Source organism: Vipera ursinii (assembly GCF_947247035.1).
Source record: "Vipera ursinii genome assembly, chromosome: 6".
Taxonomy (NCBI): Eukaryota; Metazoa; Chordata; class Lepidosauria; order Squamata; family Viperidae; genus Vipera; species Vipera ursinii.
In genome coordinates, this window is record NC_139515.1 from 66,754,045 (window position 1) to 66,772,863 (window position 18,819).

Below are 18,819 nucleotides of genomic sequence, written 5' to 3' on the forward strand. Positions count from 1 at the left end.
ACCAGAGCCTCTGTTGTACAAACATCATGAAAAACCAATTTTAAATATTTGAACAAGTGGCAAACCAGATTGCATCAATTTTCAGTTACTAAAAGATATTTAGCAGAGCAACAGAAAAGTCCAGCACTGGGTCCTATTTTAGCATTTTGTAACCACATTTACCTTAACTTAATCTACCCCATTTCTCCATCATAATTTCTGCAAGTAGCAAAGCATGATTTACAACAAAGCATGATTAAATCAACTTTAACCACTCTTTCCTCTATTCTCATTTTCTTTCAGTATTCTCTTGTATGATGAAAATTATGTAATTATCTTCAATTAGCCTTCGATATATATTACTTTAATATGGAGATTGTCATATATCTACAATGGTCACAGCCTATTAGATAAAGTTTCAGAAGCTATCAAAGATTAATAAATCTCCCATCATTAAGTCTTTCTGTTTTCACTGCACTGTCAGCAATAGAAAGCATAATTATTCTCTGAAACAAGCTACTATTCATTCATTGTATTGTGGGTAGCCTTGGGCAAGCTAAAAAGTAAACAAAAAAATGCTGCATCATCTTTTTCATCCCAGCCCAATGATTCTGGATCTTTTAGATTTGAAGAGCCTGCCGTACATTTATGAAGTGGTTGGCACAACATAGGAGAACAAACCCATCAGGACAAGATTCAGCAGTCCATCTGCATTTAAAAGACAAAGGCCATTCTTTTGAAGACAGCAAAGTTCACATTTTGGACAAAGAGGACCGCTGGTTTGAAAGAGGGGTTAAAGAGACCATCTAAATCAAAACTGAATAGCCTTGTCTCAACAGAGAGGGAGGGAAACGACATCATCTATCTTCAGTCTACAACACAATCCTTTCAACAGTTCCAAGAAGGCTCCATACCCATTTGCACTACTCAGGTGACCCTGAGAACACAGATAAGCCTCCAGGAGGCATCAACCACTCTCTAAATGAATGTAAATGACCAGCTGTCTGCAAGAAGCATAAATCCTTCCATTCCCCACCATCCAATCAGAGCTGAAGAAGTTTCTTGGATGAGAAGCAAAATGTCTTCAAAGAGAAAAAAGAAAGTCCAGCTGCCTCGTGAAAAAGCACCTTTGGGACAACCATGACCTGGATCACTGAGAATCTCCATAGACATTGAACTGAAATTACTGTATTTCCCAGCATATAAGACGACTGGGCGTATAAGACGACCCCCTACATTTCCTGTTAAATTATAGGGTTTGGGCTATACTCGCCGTATAAGACTACCCCTCTTCCAACGCACACCAAATAAAAATTAAAAAACATCAGATTTGATTTTAATATGGTAATTTTAATTCAAATGCTTATGACATGCAGGTGCTTAGTAGGAAAACTGTCACTTATAAACATAAGGCTGTTTGTCATCAAACATGTAAACATAAAACAGTGCAAGTGGATTAAACTATAATAATAATAATAATAATAATAATAATAATAATAATAATAATAATAATAAGAAGAAGAAGAAGAAGAAGAAGAAGAAGAAGAAGAAGAAGAAGTAGTAGTTGGAGGGGACCTTGGAGGTCATCTAGTCCAACCCCCTGCTCAGGCAGGAAACCCTATACCATTTCAGACAAATGGCTGTCCAGTCTCTTCTTAAAAACTTCCAGTGTTGGAGCATTCACCACTTCTGTAGGCAGGTTGTTCCACTGGTTAATTGTTCTAACTGTCAGGAAGTTTCTCCTTAGTTCTGGGTTGCTTCTCTCCTTGACTAGTTTCCATCCATTGCTTCTTGTCCTGCTTTCAGGTGCTTTGGAGAATAGCTTGGCTCCCTCTGCTTTGTGGCAGCCCCTGAGATATTGGGTCACTGCTATCATGTCACCCCTCCCCCTTCTCTTCGTTAAACTACACATACCCAATTCCAGCAACCGTTCCCTATTTTCCTAATTCACTTTTTCACTTTTCCTAATTCACTCTAAAGCTTTCCCTGTGCAGAGCCTTACGTAAAACCAGCTGCCTGCAATTAGTGCAGGTTCGCATCCCACCAGGCTCAAGGTTGACTCAGCTTTCCATCCTTCCAAGGTAGGTAAAATGAGGACCCAGATTGTTGGGGGCAATAAGCTGACTTTGTAATAATGCTGCTTGGGGGGTGTGTGTGAAAGCCCTAATAAACAGGCATATACACAGAATGAAGGCTATTGCTAAGCACATTGATTTGTGCTTTAAATTGTAAGCCACCCTGAGTCTTCAGAGAAGGGCAGGATATAAATGGGATTTTTAAAAAAAGACCAAATAGGAGATCCGCTCCAGGTTTTCCAGCCAGCCCGCCCAGTTCCTGAGTCAAATGTGTCCTTAGAGCTAAGCCACTGCTCTGACTGCTGCCTTCCCCACCTGCCTTTCAAGTTGGGATATACTACAGCTGCTCTTCAACTTTAGAAAGAAAGACGCCCAGACCCCAGCCTGTAAAAAATCATAGACTGCAGCTTCTTCTCCAATTGGTCCCACTTTCCCTGCGCAGACTAAATGGGAGATCCGCTCCAGGTTTTCCAGCCAGCCTGTCCCTAAATTTTCAGCACCCGGCGTATAAGACGACCCCTGACTTTTGAGAAGATTTTCATGGGTTAAAAAGTAGTCTTATACGCCGGAAACTACGGTATGTATCATTCACTCTCATATGGTCCTATTTTTTATATTGCCAAAGAGCTTTGTAAACAAGGACACAAAACTTAATAGATTGAAAAAAAGATGCTGTTCTACAGGATGCAGCAGAAGAGAGACAGAAATAATGACTGTAAAAGAAAGAGCAACTCATTTCAGCTGGATGTTGAAAAGAGGCTAAATATTCTACCCCTGTTCTTTGACGTTTTTGTGTATGTCTTGTATGGTATGGAATCCTGTGCCATCCGTTCCAGGTGAGCAAACCACCTTATTGGCTCTTTTTCTATCTGTAGTTTAAGATTGGTTCTATGCCTATTTTTCTTCTTCTGGTCACTACAGCAGTTTTCCTCAAACATCTCACTTTGTGATGACTAACCCCCTGCTCAGGCAGAAAACCCTCAGGCAGAAACCATTTCAGACAAATGGCTGTCCAGTCTCTCCTTAAAAACTTCCAGTGTTGGAGCATTCACCACTTCTGGAGGCAAGTTGTTCCACTGGTTAATTGTTCTAACTGTTAGGAAGTTTCTCCTTAGTTCTAGGTTGCTTCTCTCCTTGACTAGTTTCCATCCATTGCTTCTTGTCCTGCCTTCAGGCACTTTGGAGAATAGCTTGCCTCCCTCTTCTTTGTGGCAGCCGCTAAGACATTGGAACATTGCTATCATAAGAGCCTTGGTGGAGCAGTGGGCTAATGCCTCCTTAAGGAACACCAGCTGCCTGCCATTAGTTCAGGTTCGAGTCCCACCAGGCTCAAGGTTGACTCAGCCTTCCATCCTTCCGAGGTAGGTAAAATGAGGACCCAGATTGTTGGGGGCAATTAAGCTGACTTTGTAATAATGCCGCTTGGGGGTTGTGTGAAAGCCCTAATAAGCAGGCATATACATAGAATGAAGGCTACTGCTAAGCTTGTAAGCCGCCCTGAGTCTTCGGAGAAGGGCGGGATATAAATGGAATTAAAATAAATAAATAAAATAAATAAATCATGTCACCCCTTGTCCTTCTCTTCATTAAACTAGACATACCCAATTCCAGCAACCGTTCCTTATATGTTTTAGCCTCCAGTCCCCTAATCATTTTGTTGCTCTTCTCTGTAGTCTTTCTAGAGTCTCAACATCTTTTTCACATTGTGGTGACCAACACTGGATGCAGTATTCCAAGTGTAGCCTTACCAAGGCATTGTAAAGTGGTATTAACACTTTACGTGATTTTGCTTCTATCCTCTGTTAATGCAGCCTAGCACTGTGTTGGCTTTTTTGGCAGCTGCAGCACACTGCTGGCTCATATTTAAGTGATTGTCCACTAGGACTCCAAGATCTCTCTCACAGTTGCCACTATTGAGCAAGGTACCACCTATACTATACCTGTGCACTTGGTTTTTCTTGCCTAAATGTAGAACCTTACTTTTTTCACTATTGAATTTCATTTTGTTAGATAGCACCCAATATTCAAGTCTGTCAAGGTCCTTCTGTATCTTTACCCTATCTTCTGGAGTGTTGGCTATTCCTGCCAGCTTGGTGTCGTCTGCAAATTTGATGAGTTCCCCATCTATCCCCTCGTCCAAATCATTTATGAAGATGTTGAAGAGCACTGGGCCCCGACAGAGCCCTGGGGCACCCCACTACACACTTCCCTCCATGTAGATGCAGTTCCATTGAGGACCACACACTGAGTCTGGCCAGTCAGCCAGCTCCGAATCCATCTGGTGGTGATGCTGTCTAACCCACTTTTTTCTATCTTATCAAGTAGTAGTTTGTGGTCTACTTTATCAAATGCCTTACTGAAGTCCAAGTAAATTATATCCACAGCATTCCTCCAGTCCACTAATTTGGTCACTTGGTCAAAGAATGCAATAAGATTTGTCTGGCCATGTTTAACAAATTAGGAACTAAAATGTTTTGATCATTAAATAATACTGCTGATAATATGAAGTGATGCATTTGGAAGATACCATAGAGCAGTGGTTGTCAGCCTTTTCTTCACTATGGACCCCTTTTAAATCCTTTTTGTGGCCACAGACCATAGCCAAGGACCCCCAAGACTTCACTCAAGTTTTAAATCATAACATTTCTTAAAGCCTTCACGGACCCCCTATGATGACAGGCCCTCCCAGAGGTCCACAGACCACAGGTGGAGAACCCCTGAGTTTACTATCAGTAAATACTAGGTCTTGATGTCATTGCTGAATGAGCATTGCTGCTTTGCTCAATAACTTTTGGCTTTCAAGGATTCTATTTTTCATCCCTGTATGAAAGAACCATTATTAAAGAGAGGGAGTGTTACATGTATCAGAGGGTAAAAATGTTCCTGATGATGGTTCAAAAAAAAAAAGATTAAACCTGGATTTTACATTTTAGCTGTTCTAACAAAGACACGCAGCATTTTAAAACATGAGTGCCCTTATCTTTGGCTTCCTGCGTTTTTAACCTGTCTTCCCAGAACAGATGCAATCATAAGAATAGTCTCACCTCAGCATTTAGATCTGCTCCAGCATCCAGTAACATCTGGACCATGGCCTCATCACCCCTCACACAAGCATACATCAATGGAGTCATACCCTGTGTGGATAGCAGTATTCATAATCATTGATTTATAACCTATATTTTATTCAGGATCACAAGGTGAGGCCCTAGTGACCAGACCAGAGCTCAAATACAAGAAGCATGATATTAGACCATGTGCAAACAGCTATCAGTCCACAAATATATTGTTTGATTTAGACAGGTTTTATTGGATATGATTTAATTCTGATAAATTTTATTTGATATTGTTTAATTCATACAAGTTTTATTTGATATTGTTTGATTCATACAAGTTTTATTTGGTATTATTTGATTCATACAAGTTTTATTTAATATTATTTGATTCAGACAAGTTTTATTTAGTGTTATTTGATACGTGAGGAAAAATTGACCGGAGATAACTATATAGCTAACCTAATCACTAGCATGATAGGCAGGAAAAATAATCTCACAAGAAATACCCATAAGTGTCCATGAGTCTCTATGTCAAATGATAGCGTTATGAAATATGAAGTTGATCTGTGTGTCTGGGTTTGCCCATTTATTTCATCAAACCTTTTTTTCAAATTTTATTTAGAAAAACATATGTGCGATGTTCAAAATGTGGATGAGTTCAGGTAGTCCTCAACATACAGCCACAACTGGGATCAGAATTTCCATTGCTAAGCAAGACGGGTAGTTAGGCAAGTCACAACTGCTTTTACAAACTTTTTTGGCACGGTTATTAAAAGAATCATGTGGTCGTTAAGTGAATCCTGGTTCCCCCATTGACTTTACTTGTCAGAAACCAGCTGTGAAGTCACAAATGGCAACCATAGCAAACATTGTAAACACATGGCAGTTGCCGAGTGCCTGAATTTTGCTCCTGTGAACATGGAGATGCTGCGATAGTTATGCATGAGTTACCTTTTCAGTAACATTGTAACTTTAAACGGTCACTAAATGAGTAGCTGTAAATCAAGGACTACCAGTAAAGCATTCTTTTTAAACAGCCATTTATTAAATTTTGATCAACTTCTTTGCCAAGATGAAGGTTTTAATCTCAAGACCTTTAAGGAGTCTGGACTCCACTCTAGTGTTAGGCATTTATTTTGTAACGTAGTCCTTCATCATTTTTATGTGGTTATTTTAACAGTTTAGGCTGGAGCTTTATATTAATTGCCCAAACTACTAACTGCAATTGGAGGAGTAGAAGCTTTGCTATGCTTGCCTTTAATATATACTGATTTAATTTGAAATGAAATGCCAGGCAGCTCTGCTGAGAGTTCCTAGCTCTAGGGAAATGCTGCCCTGTTTGGAGGAAAACTAGATTAACTGGCTCTTCACTACAGAGACTCTAGCTGAAAAATTATATTAATCTGAAATACTCTGTGCGGCTGATCAAGATATCCTTTGTGATTAATATTTCGTTGACAGCATTAGGCACAAATGTGTCAGAAAGGGAGAGTTAATCATTACCCAAAAATATGAATGAAGAAAGAAAAAGAACTCGGCTTTTGTTTTTTTGTTTGAATTAAAGAGAGGTGCATGCACCAAAAAGACAACAAATGGATGGAGCAAGAAAAAAATAACTTGCTTCCATTCTGCAAAGAGACCTCTCTTTTATGGTAGGGCTAAGTTTTCCTCAATGTTTCAGGATTCTTATAGTTTTTGTTTTGTTTCTTTAGATATTTTAAAAGCAAATATGAATAATGTGCGTATACAATCTTATTATTTCTTTATTGGTGAAAACAGAACAGGGAAACTCACCCTTATTATTGGGCTGTGAGATTCCTGGAGTTTCAGTGGTTACAAAGGAGGGATGTACAGTTGTTCCCAAGAACTATTTTAATTAGGCATTCCATCTATGTTACCAATGTCTGATCATGAATATGTCTATAATAAACTCCCCACATAAGCAACCCATCCAAGTAAAAGGAACTCATTCTCCCCTAGGCGCTTTGTTTTGAGCTGTTCAGAAAATTGATATTTAATTTCAAGCTTTTCTTTTTTTTTAAAGCTAAGTCTCTTTTTTTTCCTACATGGTTTATAATTCTTTATACCTGTTCACTCATGCTGTTAATTCCATCTGGCCCCAGTAAAGATATGGCCTGCTTGACCAGGTCTGTTCGGCCACAGGTCAACATCCGGAACCCTAGGTCTTGCTTGAACTTTGCTTCTGTGGCTACTGCGTCCAGTTTCCGAGAAGCACAGAAGCAGTCATCAATCCTGCGAACCGAAGAAAAGCGTTAGAACATTCTTTCGAAAGAGATTTTAGCCACTCGTTTTTCCACTGCCACATTTTGCCTTTGAATGACATACACTGCCATTGCAACAGAAAACCTGAATAATGTACTGTCAAGGAGGATTTACGTAGAGAAAATCTCACCCCCAAAACCACAACTATTCCTACCAGGTTCTTCTAGATGGGTGTGCCACATTTTTGCCCTGAGTTTCTTTCCCTTAATATAGAATTGCAGCTACAGTATGACATTTGATTGTTATTTTAAATTTTAAAGGAGCCCAGTAATTGTCAGGAAAAAGCAAGAACTCAAGACAGATTAGAGCTAATAGACAGAGACCTTTAGATTTGGGCTAAAGGTGAGGCTTTCAGACATAAAATACTGGTTCCCGGAGCTGGAAAGAGTCTCCACCCCACCCCTCTTTTTTTTTGTCTGATGAGAAAAAAGTAGACTGTAGGATGGAAGCATTTAAAGGAGAGGAAAAACTCCATCTTGCACGCAGCCAAGTACCGTAGCATCTTATTTATTTATTTTATTTATTATTTTATTTTATTTATTTGATTTGTATACCGCCCTTCTCCCTAAGGACTCAGGGCGGTGAACAGTGACATAAATGTCAAAATGCACAAATACAGAAAATTGAAAATAAATTAAGCCCTACTGCCCAAATGTAGAAGATAAATCTTCAACCTGTGATACTCTAGAGATGTACATCTGCTATTTCCTTTAATTTCTAATGACTGTTCTAGATCTGGCCTCTATTAACAATTCTTTCCTAGTAAACATAAAAAATTACATCAAGTCTTTTACCAGAAAGTCTGCCTGGTTGCTGTCAGTTTTGTTTTCTATCTCTTATGGAAGGAAGGAAACAGGATGAAACCAGCTAAGTGTTAACAGCTAGGTTTTATTATACCAAACATGGGATCAGCAAATGTCTATAGAGATTCTCAGTCATCCAGGTCAGAGCTTTTCAACCAGTGGTATGGGTACCACCTGTGGTACATTGGCACCTGGCAGGTGGTACGCGACCATCCTAGAAAAGTGGTAGCAGGGGAGGGGAATGAGCTGAACCGGTGGCAGCACCGCACAAGCCTGAGCGAGAGACGGCTGGAGCTGCAGGGCTGTCAGGGCTCAGCAGAAGAGCCAGGATCAGTGCCTCTTTCCAGCTGATCGATGCTTCTTCGGAGCTGTCAGGGCTCAGTGGAAGTGCCAGGATCTGCACCAGGCTCCAGCTGGAGCTCGGCACTGATCCTGGCGTTTTGAGCCCAGAAGAAGCGCCGATCAGGTGGAATGTTGCAGCATCTCCAGGGTCTTGTGATTTACATTCAGATGCTTGGCAACTGATTCATATATATGACGGTCACTGTGTCCCAGGGTCATGTGAAGTGACCAAAACCTGCTGCAACTACCCAGTAGAGGGGGGGAAATAAAAACCAAACACCCCACCCCAACCCCGCTGCCAATGCTCAACAGAAATGCTCACAACAATGAAAACCTCGGACAGGAGGAAGAGTGCCGCCGGGCAGGCAGGCGGGTGTCTTGCTTGACTGTGGCTTGGGGGGCACTTTTTTCAGTGCCATTGTAACTTCGAACAGTCACTAAGCAAACTGTTGTAACTCGAGGACTACCTGTACTTCATCACTTTTTTCCTTTTTTTTTTTTTGGTCATCAAGTTTTTGACATCTTGCTAGGCAACTGGTGGTACTCAGATGTTTCCATATCCTAAAAGTGGTACAATGGTTGAAAAGCTTGAAAAGCCCTGCTCTAGGTCATAGTTATCCCAAAGGTGCTTTTTCACAAGACAACTGGACTTTCTTGTTTTCCTTTGAAGATATTTCACTTCTCATCCAAGAAGCTTCTTCAGCTCTGAAGCTTCTTGGATGAGAAGCGAAACATTTTCAAAGAAAAACTAGAAAGTCCAGTTGCCTGGTGAAAAAGCAACTTGGGGATGGGATCCAGCAATCATTTTATTGTTCCCTCTTCTTAAGCATGACTTTGGAAAGCCCTTGAGGCATCTTAACATTACTTTTGCACTTAATGGGGCCCTCTTGCAGTTCTGCAGACTTCCTACAGTTTATCAAGGACTGTAATTTAGGGCCATTTTTTCTTTCCCTTTTTTTAGACGTTGTAAAATCATTTTGACTGTTCATGTAAAACTGTAACTGTGCAAATAGTTGCATAAGCACTTAATTGGTCTAATTAAATCATTGTCTTTAAAGTGATCTTTGTCTCCTTTTCTAAATAGCTACTTTAGCATCTTATCCCTGATCGTTTTCAAAATTAGACAATTTATAATATTGGGATTTAGGAGTGCTTTTTACCTTAATCTGAATTCCTAGAGCCTACATTTTGTGATTATATAGTGCTAAATATAGTTGTGTACTGCCTTGAAATTTCACAGTCATTGGACATTTCCATACTATGAACAATTTTATCTTGTGAACCCTCACAAAGCTCTTTGAAACAGAATTGCAATTATTGTCAGTGTAAATTTCAGCCGTCCTTGAAATGCAGATCATATCTATGTATGAAGGTTAGCTATGTTAGGGAAAGTGGATTGCAAAAATGTAAATAGAAGTGCTGAAGTCTGAAAATGGTTTCTTGGTTGCTCTCTGCCTTTAAGAAGCCTCTGTGACTTCCAAAGGTGAAATAACAGCATATAAGTTATTTTTTCAATAATTAAAACCATAATTGTGTGTATAGTATAGTACAGGCATCCCCAACCCCTGGTCCGTGGACCAGTACCAGGTCGTGGCATGCCAGCAACCGGTCCATACAAACAAGCAAAGCCCCATCTGTGGGATGCAGGCATCACACAAAAGCACACACCCTCTGGTCCACAGAAACACCTCTCTCCACCCCGGTGCCCAAAAGGTTGTGGACCTTTAGAACTAGGGAGAAGAAATATAATTTCTGAACAATCCATGCACATTGGGCACTCCAGCAATAAGATATTAATCTTATTTATTTATTTATTTATTTTATTTTTATTACATTTATATCCCGCCCTTCTCCGAAGACTCAGGGTGGCTTACAAGCTTAGCAGTAGCTAAGGCGAATGGATAATACAGTGGAAGAAGCTGGTTTAAATCCAGATGTTGGGAGACAAGGTGAAACAACACTTCAACTAACAGGAAAAAGAATCACTTGCAAAGGCCACAGAATCACATCTATGCAATGCAAAGGATAACCAAATTTCAATATTGGCTTTGCCAGAGCAGAATGAACTGTAATAACAGGTCCAGAATGATAATGAAGAACTCCAAAAAATTGTTATAAAAATATACACTGCCTCCAAAACTCTTATCCTATGAATTCCTATCATACATAAAAATAGTTGATGCTTATATTATCAACCTCTGATACTGAAAAGAGTTAATTTAAAAACACCCTATTGTGTCAAATGCAGGAAACACCGATCTACAAATTTTAGGAAATTATCAACCTCCTAGATAAAATGTGTTAATTCTTACATATTTTGATTAGATGCATTAAAAAACAGGTGGTAAAGGTGCTGGTTAGCTAAAGTTTTCAAGATATTTCACAATAAAGATTTATATACAGGCGAGTATATTTCCCTATAAGGGAAGGAGGCATCTAATGATCATGATGCCCCGTAACCTCTTGACAAAGTACGGTAGAACAGTGAAAATGGTACCACATGGAAGTGTATAAATTTATCTTCACTTTAAGACTAAAGATTATTACCTAATAGTAATTTATTGTTCTTTTATAGCAAAGTACATTTGTCTTGGTCAGATCTATTCATCATATAGTTACATCTGGTGGCTTGTGAAAGTGTCATTGCCTAACATTTCCAAGGAACAGATATTTTCCCTCAAAACTGTGTAAACAATGCAGAAATCTTCTGCTACCATCTTCTGTGGTGAGGTTACATTTGCATCTCAAAAGTGCAGTATGACAGCAGTGGTAAAAAAGGCATACCACCTATATTTTGGATGCAAAATAGGGGATCAGGACAAGAGTTGGGCCCGTCATTATTGTTGCATTACAAGTGCAACTTATCTCTGTCATTGGGTAAACAAGAAGAAAACGTCCATGTCTTTCCCAGTTCTAATAGTGTGGGAGGAACCCACCAATTCATAGTAGCCACTGATCTTTTCACATGGTTCCCCCAGTTGCAAAAGGGATCTCAAGAAAGAAGCAGACCATGGAATATCCAAACATTCCATCCGCACTGCATCCTATACCCCATGGTGATGACTTGCCAATTCCAGATCCACCAGAATCTTACTCTCTAGATTCAGATGATGCTAAAGATGCAGCTGATCTATGGCCCTTGATGTCAGTGGACCCAAACTTTAGCCCACCGTATGCTCCTTCTGAACCACAACTAATTTCACAGAGTGAACTAAATGACCTGGTCAATGATTTGGAATTGCCTAAGAGTAAGGCAGAGCTATTAGGCTCCAGACCACAGGAGTCAAACTCGTCACGTCATGTGACGTGTCAGGATGTATCGTGATTTTTTTTTTCATTGGCAGAGCTGGGGTGGGTGCGGCCTCCATATGATGCAACCAGGCCAAGGGCCAGCAGTTTGACAGCCCTGCTCTAGACAGTGGTGGGATTCAAATATGTGAACAACTGGTTCTCTGGGTGGATGTCACTTTTGGAAGTCCATTCAGGGCCTGGGCAACAAAAAATTAGCTACCGGTTCTGTCAAAGTGGTTTGAAATGGCTGAATCCCATCACTGGCTCCAGATTACAACAGTGGGACCTCTTGCAGAGTTAAAAAGCATAAAAATGTTACAAGAAAAACTGATAAATTAATGCAAAGTTATGTTATTGGTATCAATAAAAAAATAAATTTATAATGATTGTTGTGGCACCATTCTCATTGCTTATCACATTTTGTAGAGAAGTTATACAGCATAATCGCACAACCCCCTCATAATTTTGAATTATTTTGATGCAGTTTTGATCTGAAGTGGTATCTTGGAAACTAGAGCTAATTCATACTCAGGACTTAATTTTCCTTTATTAGTGACCCAATTCTGATAAAATTTAGCTACTTTCATTTCTGAGGCTTTCTCATTGTAAAACAGTGAAATTAGGAGTCCGGGCAGTTCAAATGTATATATAGGTTTATTGTAAGCTTAAGCTCTTTACAAGAACCTGATGTACTAATGTCAAAGCAAATTGGGGGTAGATAAGAGTTAATGGAATTCAAGGTGGGCTGGACTTATATCTTTTGTGGGTATGAAATGACTCAAGACTAATGATACATTTGACCCCTCCCTCAGGGTCAGCCTAGTCATCTCTTACATATAGCAAACAATGGGCTTGCTTGACTGTGGTGGTCACTTTACTACTATGGTAGTCACTTTACAACCCCAGTGTTCACTTAATAACCACTGCAAAAAATCATAAAATTGGATCTGATCTTGTGATGACCTGCTTTATGACCATAGTGTCTTACAACTGTAATGACCAGGCTCTATTAAAGTTGTAAATCAAGGATTATTACAATGATTAATAGCAGCATAGCTATTATGATAGCAGATATTGCTGAAAAGGACTGAACTACTGTATATCAGGAACATAGAAAGGGAAATGAATAAAACTTATGTTCATTGCTAGCAAAATTCTATATTGAAGGGTCAGAACTAACAATTTGAGTAGGTGTCTATAGGATAGGGCAACCAAGGCAAGCAACATGCAGCTAAGATAACATTTAGGTTAATTCTTACTATGACTATATTTGAGTTATACAGGGAAACTGCAACAGAATGAAAGCAAATTCTTATTATTGTTACGAGGCAAAGTGACCTACAAGATGATGCACATTTCATGCACTGGATTGCTTCCATACAATAATTTCCCAACTTAGTGCCTTCCAGATGCATTGAACATAATTTCTAATAAGCTAATGCACCTAATACAGGCCACTGCATAAAAGTTAAGGAAATATATTGGTATCTTGTTTCTTCTGGTAGGGCAAAACTGTTTGGGGAAGCAAATTATATTTGTGAAATGGGGTCTGCGGAAGGGGCCTCAGTTCACCACTCTTCTGCTATATTGATTCAATTCAGAAAGTCTTAAAACTGCATTTCAGGCTGGGCAATGAAACATAAGAATATCTAGACAAATTTCCTATCAAGTAAGTTTGCAAATCCTATTCATCCTCTGGAATCATCAGCATCAGAAGACTGCTGGGTTGTCAAGGAGTTTGTTTACAGCCACACACTGGGGTGATATTTTTGTCCCTAATTATTGCAGCTCTCATGGCTGAAATTAGAGAATTAGTCAAAATTTGAGATGCGGACAAGGACACTCAAGGAGAAAAACATATGAACAGGATATTGAAACTATTTTGGAGAAACCTATATTGTTTTACTGTATTTTTTGGCTCTATATTATTTTACTTTATTACTCTTCCTTGTTTATTTAAATAAAGTAAGGTTATTAATGCTTTCTCTAAGTCAATTCAGCTTGCTCATTACATCTACCCAAACTAGACTCTCAGGAAGTAAGTTTATTTATTTATTTATTTATTTAATTAAATTTTTATACCGCCCTTCTCCCAAGGGACTCAGGGCGGTGTACAGGGCATATAATAAAAATACAAAGCTACAAAAGTTAAAATAGAATTAAATTAATGCCCACGATAAAACAATAAAATATAGCAATATTTAAAACCCAAATTAATTCCCCATCAGGCCAGGCCAGCTTGTTCAAGTAGGTGGGTCTTTAACCCGCGCCGGAAGGAGCGGAGATCCGGTGCCATCCGGAGCTCCACCGGCAGCTGATTCCACAAAGCCGGGGCGCCCACAGAGAAGGCCCTCCCCCTGGGGGCCACCAGCCGACATTCTCTGACCGGAGGCACCCTGAGGAGGCCCTCTCTGTGGGAAGGCATAAAAGGATCATGGACATAAGTGTTTTTTCATAAATATATAACAATTATAGTCTACTCTCTTTCCATTCTTGAGTCATCCAACTACATGCCATTCTTAGAATCTAAACACCGATCTATCACCTTCAGATCCTATTAAATCACTGTGCTATCTGATGGTAGCATCATGGTAACTCCTCTACAGAATATTAAACAGCTCAAGACTTGGTCTTCTTGGTAAATATCCAAGCATAGACAACTGCCAATCAGTAATCAGCCACCAGTGACAACTGTTTTGATCCAACCATTTGTGTCTAAATACAAACTTCTGTTCACCCAGTTAAGAGAAAAAAGATGAAAAAGAGAGGATATGCGCAAGCATGGTGGCAATTGTGTATTATTTTAAAACTGCTGGCAGGCAAGTATTACAACATTTGGACTTCTTTATCAAACCAGCATGCCTAAATAGGATAACAGCTAGAAGGGAAGAGCAAGAAACACAGATTGTGTCTTCAAAGCAAGGCAATGTTACATTCTTGATTGAGGAGTGGCAAATCTCCCTTGAAACAGTTTCCTTTCATTTTTCAGAAAGAACAAAGAAACTTCGAATTTATTGCAATGTTCAGTCTCTAGCTACAACATCATCTGATCAGTGGGAGAGAAGTTAATCTCATTCTAGTAAAAGACCTGAATATGAATAAGGGATTTCTAGAATATGAACATGACACCAAGTTCTCATAAGTAATTGCATATATTAGGAATAAGCAAAAATCTGGCAAATTTCTGTTTATTCTACAGTAACCAGGGCTTTTTTTCCTCATAGAATGCTCAGAACGGAGTTCCGGCACCTTTTTTGGGTGGAACCTTGTAGGGTAGGCAAGGCGGGTTGTATGACATGCGTGAGTTCTGGCACCTTTTTCTTTTACAAAAAAAGCACTGACAGTACCTGTGACTGCCCAATAAACAATAAAGAGTTTCAACTTTTTAACTGAAATATAAATAAAATCTGAGGTTGGCTATTTACTTAGCTTCAAAGTTCATCACTTATAAGATATGATGAAAAACACACTAACACCCATAATCCAAACACCCACTTGTGGCATATATTAAGTCTTATGCTTTAAAACATCATTAGAAATTTTTTTTAGCATTGATACAAGAAAGGTTGAAATCTGCTAACATATACACAGTAAATTATCCTTTTCTCATATAGCGAAAGAAGATCTTGTAATTGACTGTGACGATCTTGACAAAAATATTCATGCATGTTTGGGGTTGAAATCACTGATCTCCAAAGAAGACCTCCAAACTGACATTTCTGTTTTCCTCTGAAGATATTCAGCAACCTGCCTTGACAGATTCTTAATGCCAAACACCAAGTCATCTTGTGTAAGGGCGGGGTGGGTGAAATCTCTCAGAATGCAAAATACATCGACTTTTATGTTTTTTTTTAAACTTTCACATATGTGAGAACCATGGCAACAGCCTTCTTTATAAAAGCCAACATATAAAATATATAGTGGCATTATGAAATTACGAGATGAAATGGTGCCTTTTATTTATTATATTAAAAATAAGCCAAACTGATAGCAACACTGCATCTTTTCAGAAAGAGACAGCACCATGAAAAGCAAAATCTTATAGCAGGACCTAAGTGGACAAAGGGCCCAGCTACAGCAAGGAAGAGGAAGAGAGCAATTTTACAGCCTTTGAAGCAGCAGCGCCAAATTTTGCAAACAGGCAGAATAAGCTTGAGCTAAATCAGATGAACATTTCAGTCTCTCGGAAGAAGAATAGCATCTGATAACAAGTGAGAAAAACAAACAAGGATTCAAAGGGAAGGGCTTAAGGCTTGATCCAGGTAAACATGCAAGCATATCAGCCTCATAGATTCAGTTGCTGTATGGAAAGAAATGCATGTCATGAAATGGCTAAAAAATGTAAAGAGATTTAGATCTGCATATGCAATTGACCTCTTGTTCTGTGTTGTTACAGCATACCAATTTCTTTATCAAATAATGTCACTGCTTTGCACAGACTTACTTTAACTGCCGAGGTTCACAGTCAACTCCTGGAAGCAAGAGCCGGGCTGCTTGCCGTACATCATCACTATCCACCGAGAAACTGCGACGGTGCCCTGCGTGAGCCAGAGCGACTCTTATCCATTCCATCAGAGGGGGCAGCACTATAAACGGCCTGCAAAGCAAAACAAAGAAGCAGGTTTCCCTGGGCAAATCACGATCTGCCCATGATTCTCAGACATGCTGAAAGCTCCTAACAACACAGTGAAGCAAATAGTGCAATAAATAGCAATGATAATGTATTGTTACATTCCAATTATTATTACTATGGTCAGTTGCATGGTCAGCCAGATGTTTAGACTGGATTTGGTATTTTTATCCACCTATCAAATCTTTCCCAAGGACCTGGGATTACTATAATTATTATTATATAGTGGAATAATACCAATAATTTATTCAACTCTCAATGACTCTGGTTATTATAAAATAATAGCATATGATTAAATTATTAAAAAGTATGGTTTTTCTTCTATGGAAGTTGGTTTCCTTTCCTTGTAATAACATTTCCCAAATGTCTGCACATGAGTCTCTGTTTTAGTTTCCAATCCATCTGTATTTCCTTTGGGATTTGCACACTTTTATTCCATACTAAGAAAAACTTAAATCCCACTCACAGTCAAAACAGCTACTCATTTTCTTTAAAGTCAGAGGGATAGTATTTATCAAAGCTTGTTTTTCAGATATAAACAAAGAACCAGAGTAATAGGATAGCCCCCTCCTTCCTCTCAACCAATCTGATAGAAAGAATGATGAAATATTTACTTTGAAAGGTGTGTGATGTTAACATAAATCTTAATATTCAGTGTCCTGAACACAACATGTCTGCCTGATACTAAAAATGCAATGACCTTGAGAAGTTATAGTTCTTTCATGAATAACTAATATTTTGCTTTTAAAGTTGCAGTCCACAGCAAGTACTTTGGAATAAAATAAATTTCAGAATGACAGCCACTAGTTTCCTTATTCGAAATTCAGCAGTCTCTTATTTTAATTCCAACACTGCAACCTGTCCTGCCTCTGGCAGAAGGACAAGACTTGCACTCTCTCATTAGAAATACAGGATTTGAGAACAGGACAGAAAATACTAGAATTCAAAAGAAAGGCTTAGGGCTTGGTTTAGCTACTTAAAAGAGAGGCACACATACATATCTTGCAGACTCCAAAAAGGCAGCTTATTAAACTCTGCCTATTCAGCCTGTGTAAAAAACATCTGGTGATATGGCATGTGAGTAATATATGATACACTCTGGGGATCACAATAAATATGTGATGACAAATGATGCAAAGAAAAGCAGCTGAATAGTTAGCAGCATAATCTGCAGTTAGAAATGTCCAGACTAATTATGAGCTGAGTCAATACCTCTTATTAGCTCACTCTCTAATTAATCATGCTTTAATTTCCTGCTGAAACTTAGCTAGTGAAGGCAAAGGCAATGACAGATGCAATAGGATTCACTGGTAAGAGCTGCATTGTAGGAGTTAAGTACTGTAGATACTACAGTATGCATTACTCAGAAAGGATTCCCGTACCAGAAATTTCTTAGCTGCATCACAATCTGTAAAACCCTTGGGAAATTTTGCTTTCCTGGACTTTCAAACTTTATTTTAAAAAATGGACCAAAGTACCAGTTTGTTTTTCGTCACTCAGAAGTAATTGATATATTAAACTATGGGGGAAAATTCAAAAAGAAATGGAGAGTTGGGAAAAACTGCAATTGTCTTTGTTGGGGCGAATCGCAGCAGTGAAAATGAATGTCCTGCCTAAATTTTTATTTTTATTTCAAATGATACCGGTTCTTAAGAAAGATTCTAATTTGGAGGAATGGCAGCGAGGTATCAATAAATTTGTTTGGGCAGGGAAAAGGCCACGAGTTAAACTTAAGATTATGCAGGATACTCGTGAGAGAGGTGGTCTTAAAATGCCCAATCTTAAATTATATTATGAAGCTGCTGCGTTAGCAGGAATAAGTGATTGGATTAATTTGACACAAGAGAGATTATTAAATCTTGAGGGCCACGATTTGTTGTTTGGCTGGCATGCATATTTGTTGTATGACAAGAAGGTAGACAATGTGTTTAGAGTGCATATTTTAAGACAGGCATTGTTGAGGGTTTGGAAGAAGTATAGACATACCGTAAGTTAGACTGCAAGATACCATTGTGGGCAATTCCAAAACACGCAATAGAAAATATAAATGTTGGTTTTAAACATGATGTGACTACGTATAAGGAGATTTTAAGCTTGGAAAGAAATGTCTGGTGTCTGAAACCATACAGCCTCTTGCGAGATGAGAAGATTGTTCAAACTTGGTTTCAATATATTCAGCTACGGGCCAGGTGGAAAGAAGATCAGAAAATTGGTTTTACAATGACTGATGAAAATCTGATAAAGCAAATTAGAAATCAGGGCCCAGCACATATCAAACGGATATATCTTGCATTGATAGAAATTGACTCAGAAACAGAACTTGTTAAAGATTGTATGATTAAATGGGCCCAAAACATCCAAGA

General features: G+C 38.8%; 1 protein-coding gene across 1 annotated transcript in view; it reads right to left on the minus strand.

Annotated features, from left to right (window-relative positions):
- ABTB3 (ankyrin repeat and BTB domain containing 3) overlaps positions 1-18,819 on the minus strand; it is a 228,730-nt gene that overhangs the window by 40,756 nt on the left and 169,155 nt on the right. Inside the window, exons 5-7 of the mRNA XM_083365622.1 lie at positions 16,271-16,423; positions 7,195-7,360; positions 5,099-5,188 (exon numbers count right to left, since the gene is read on the minus strand). Of these exons, the coding sequence (XP_083221748.1) occupies positions 5,099-5,188; positions 7,195-7,360; positions 16,271-16,423 (409 nt within the window). The remainder of the gene's footprint in view (positions 1-5,098; positions 5,189-7,194; positions 7,361-16,270; positions 16,424-18,819) is intronic.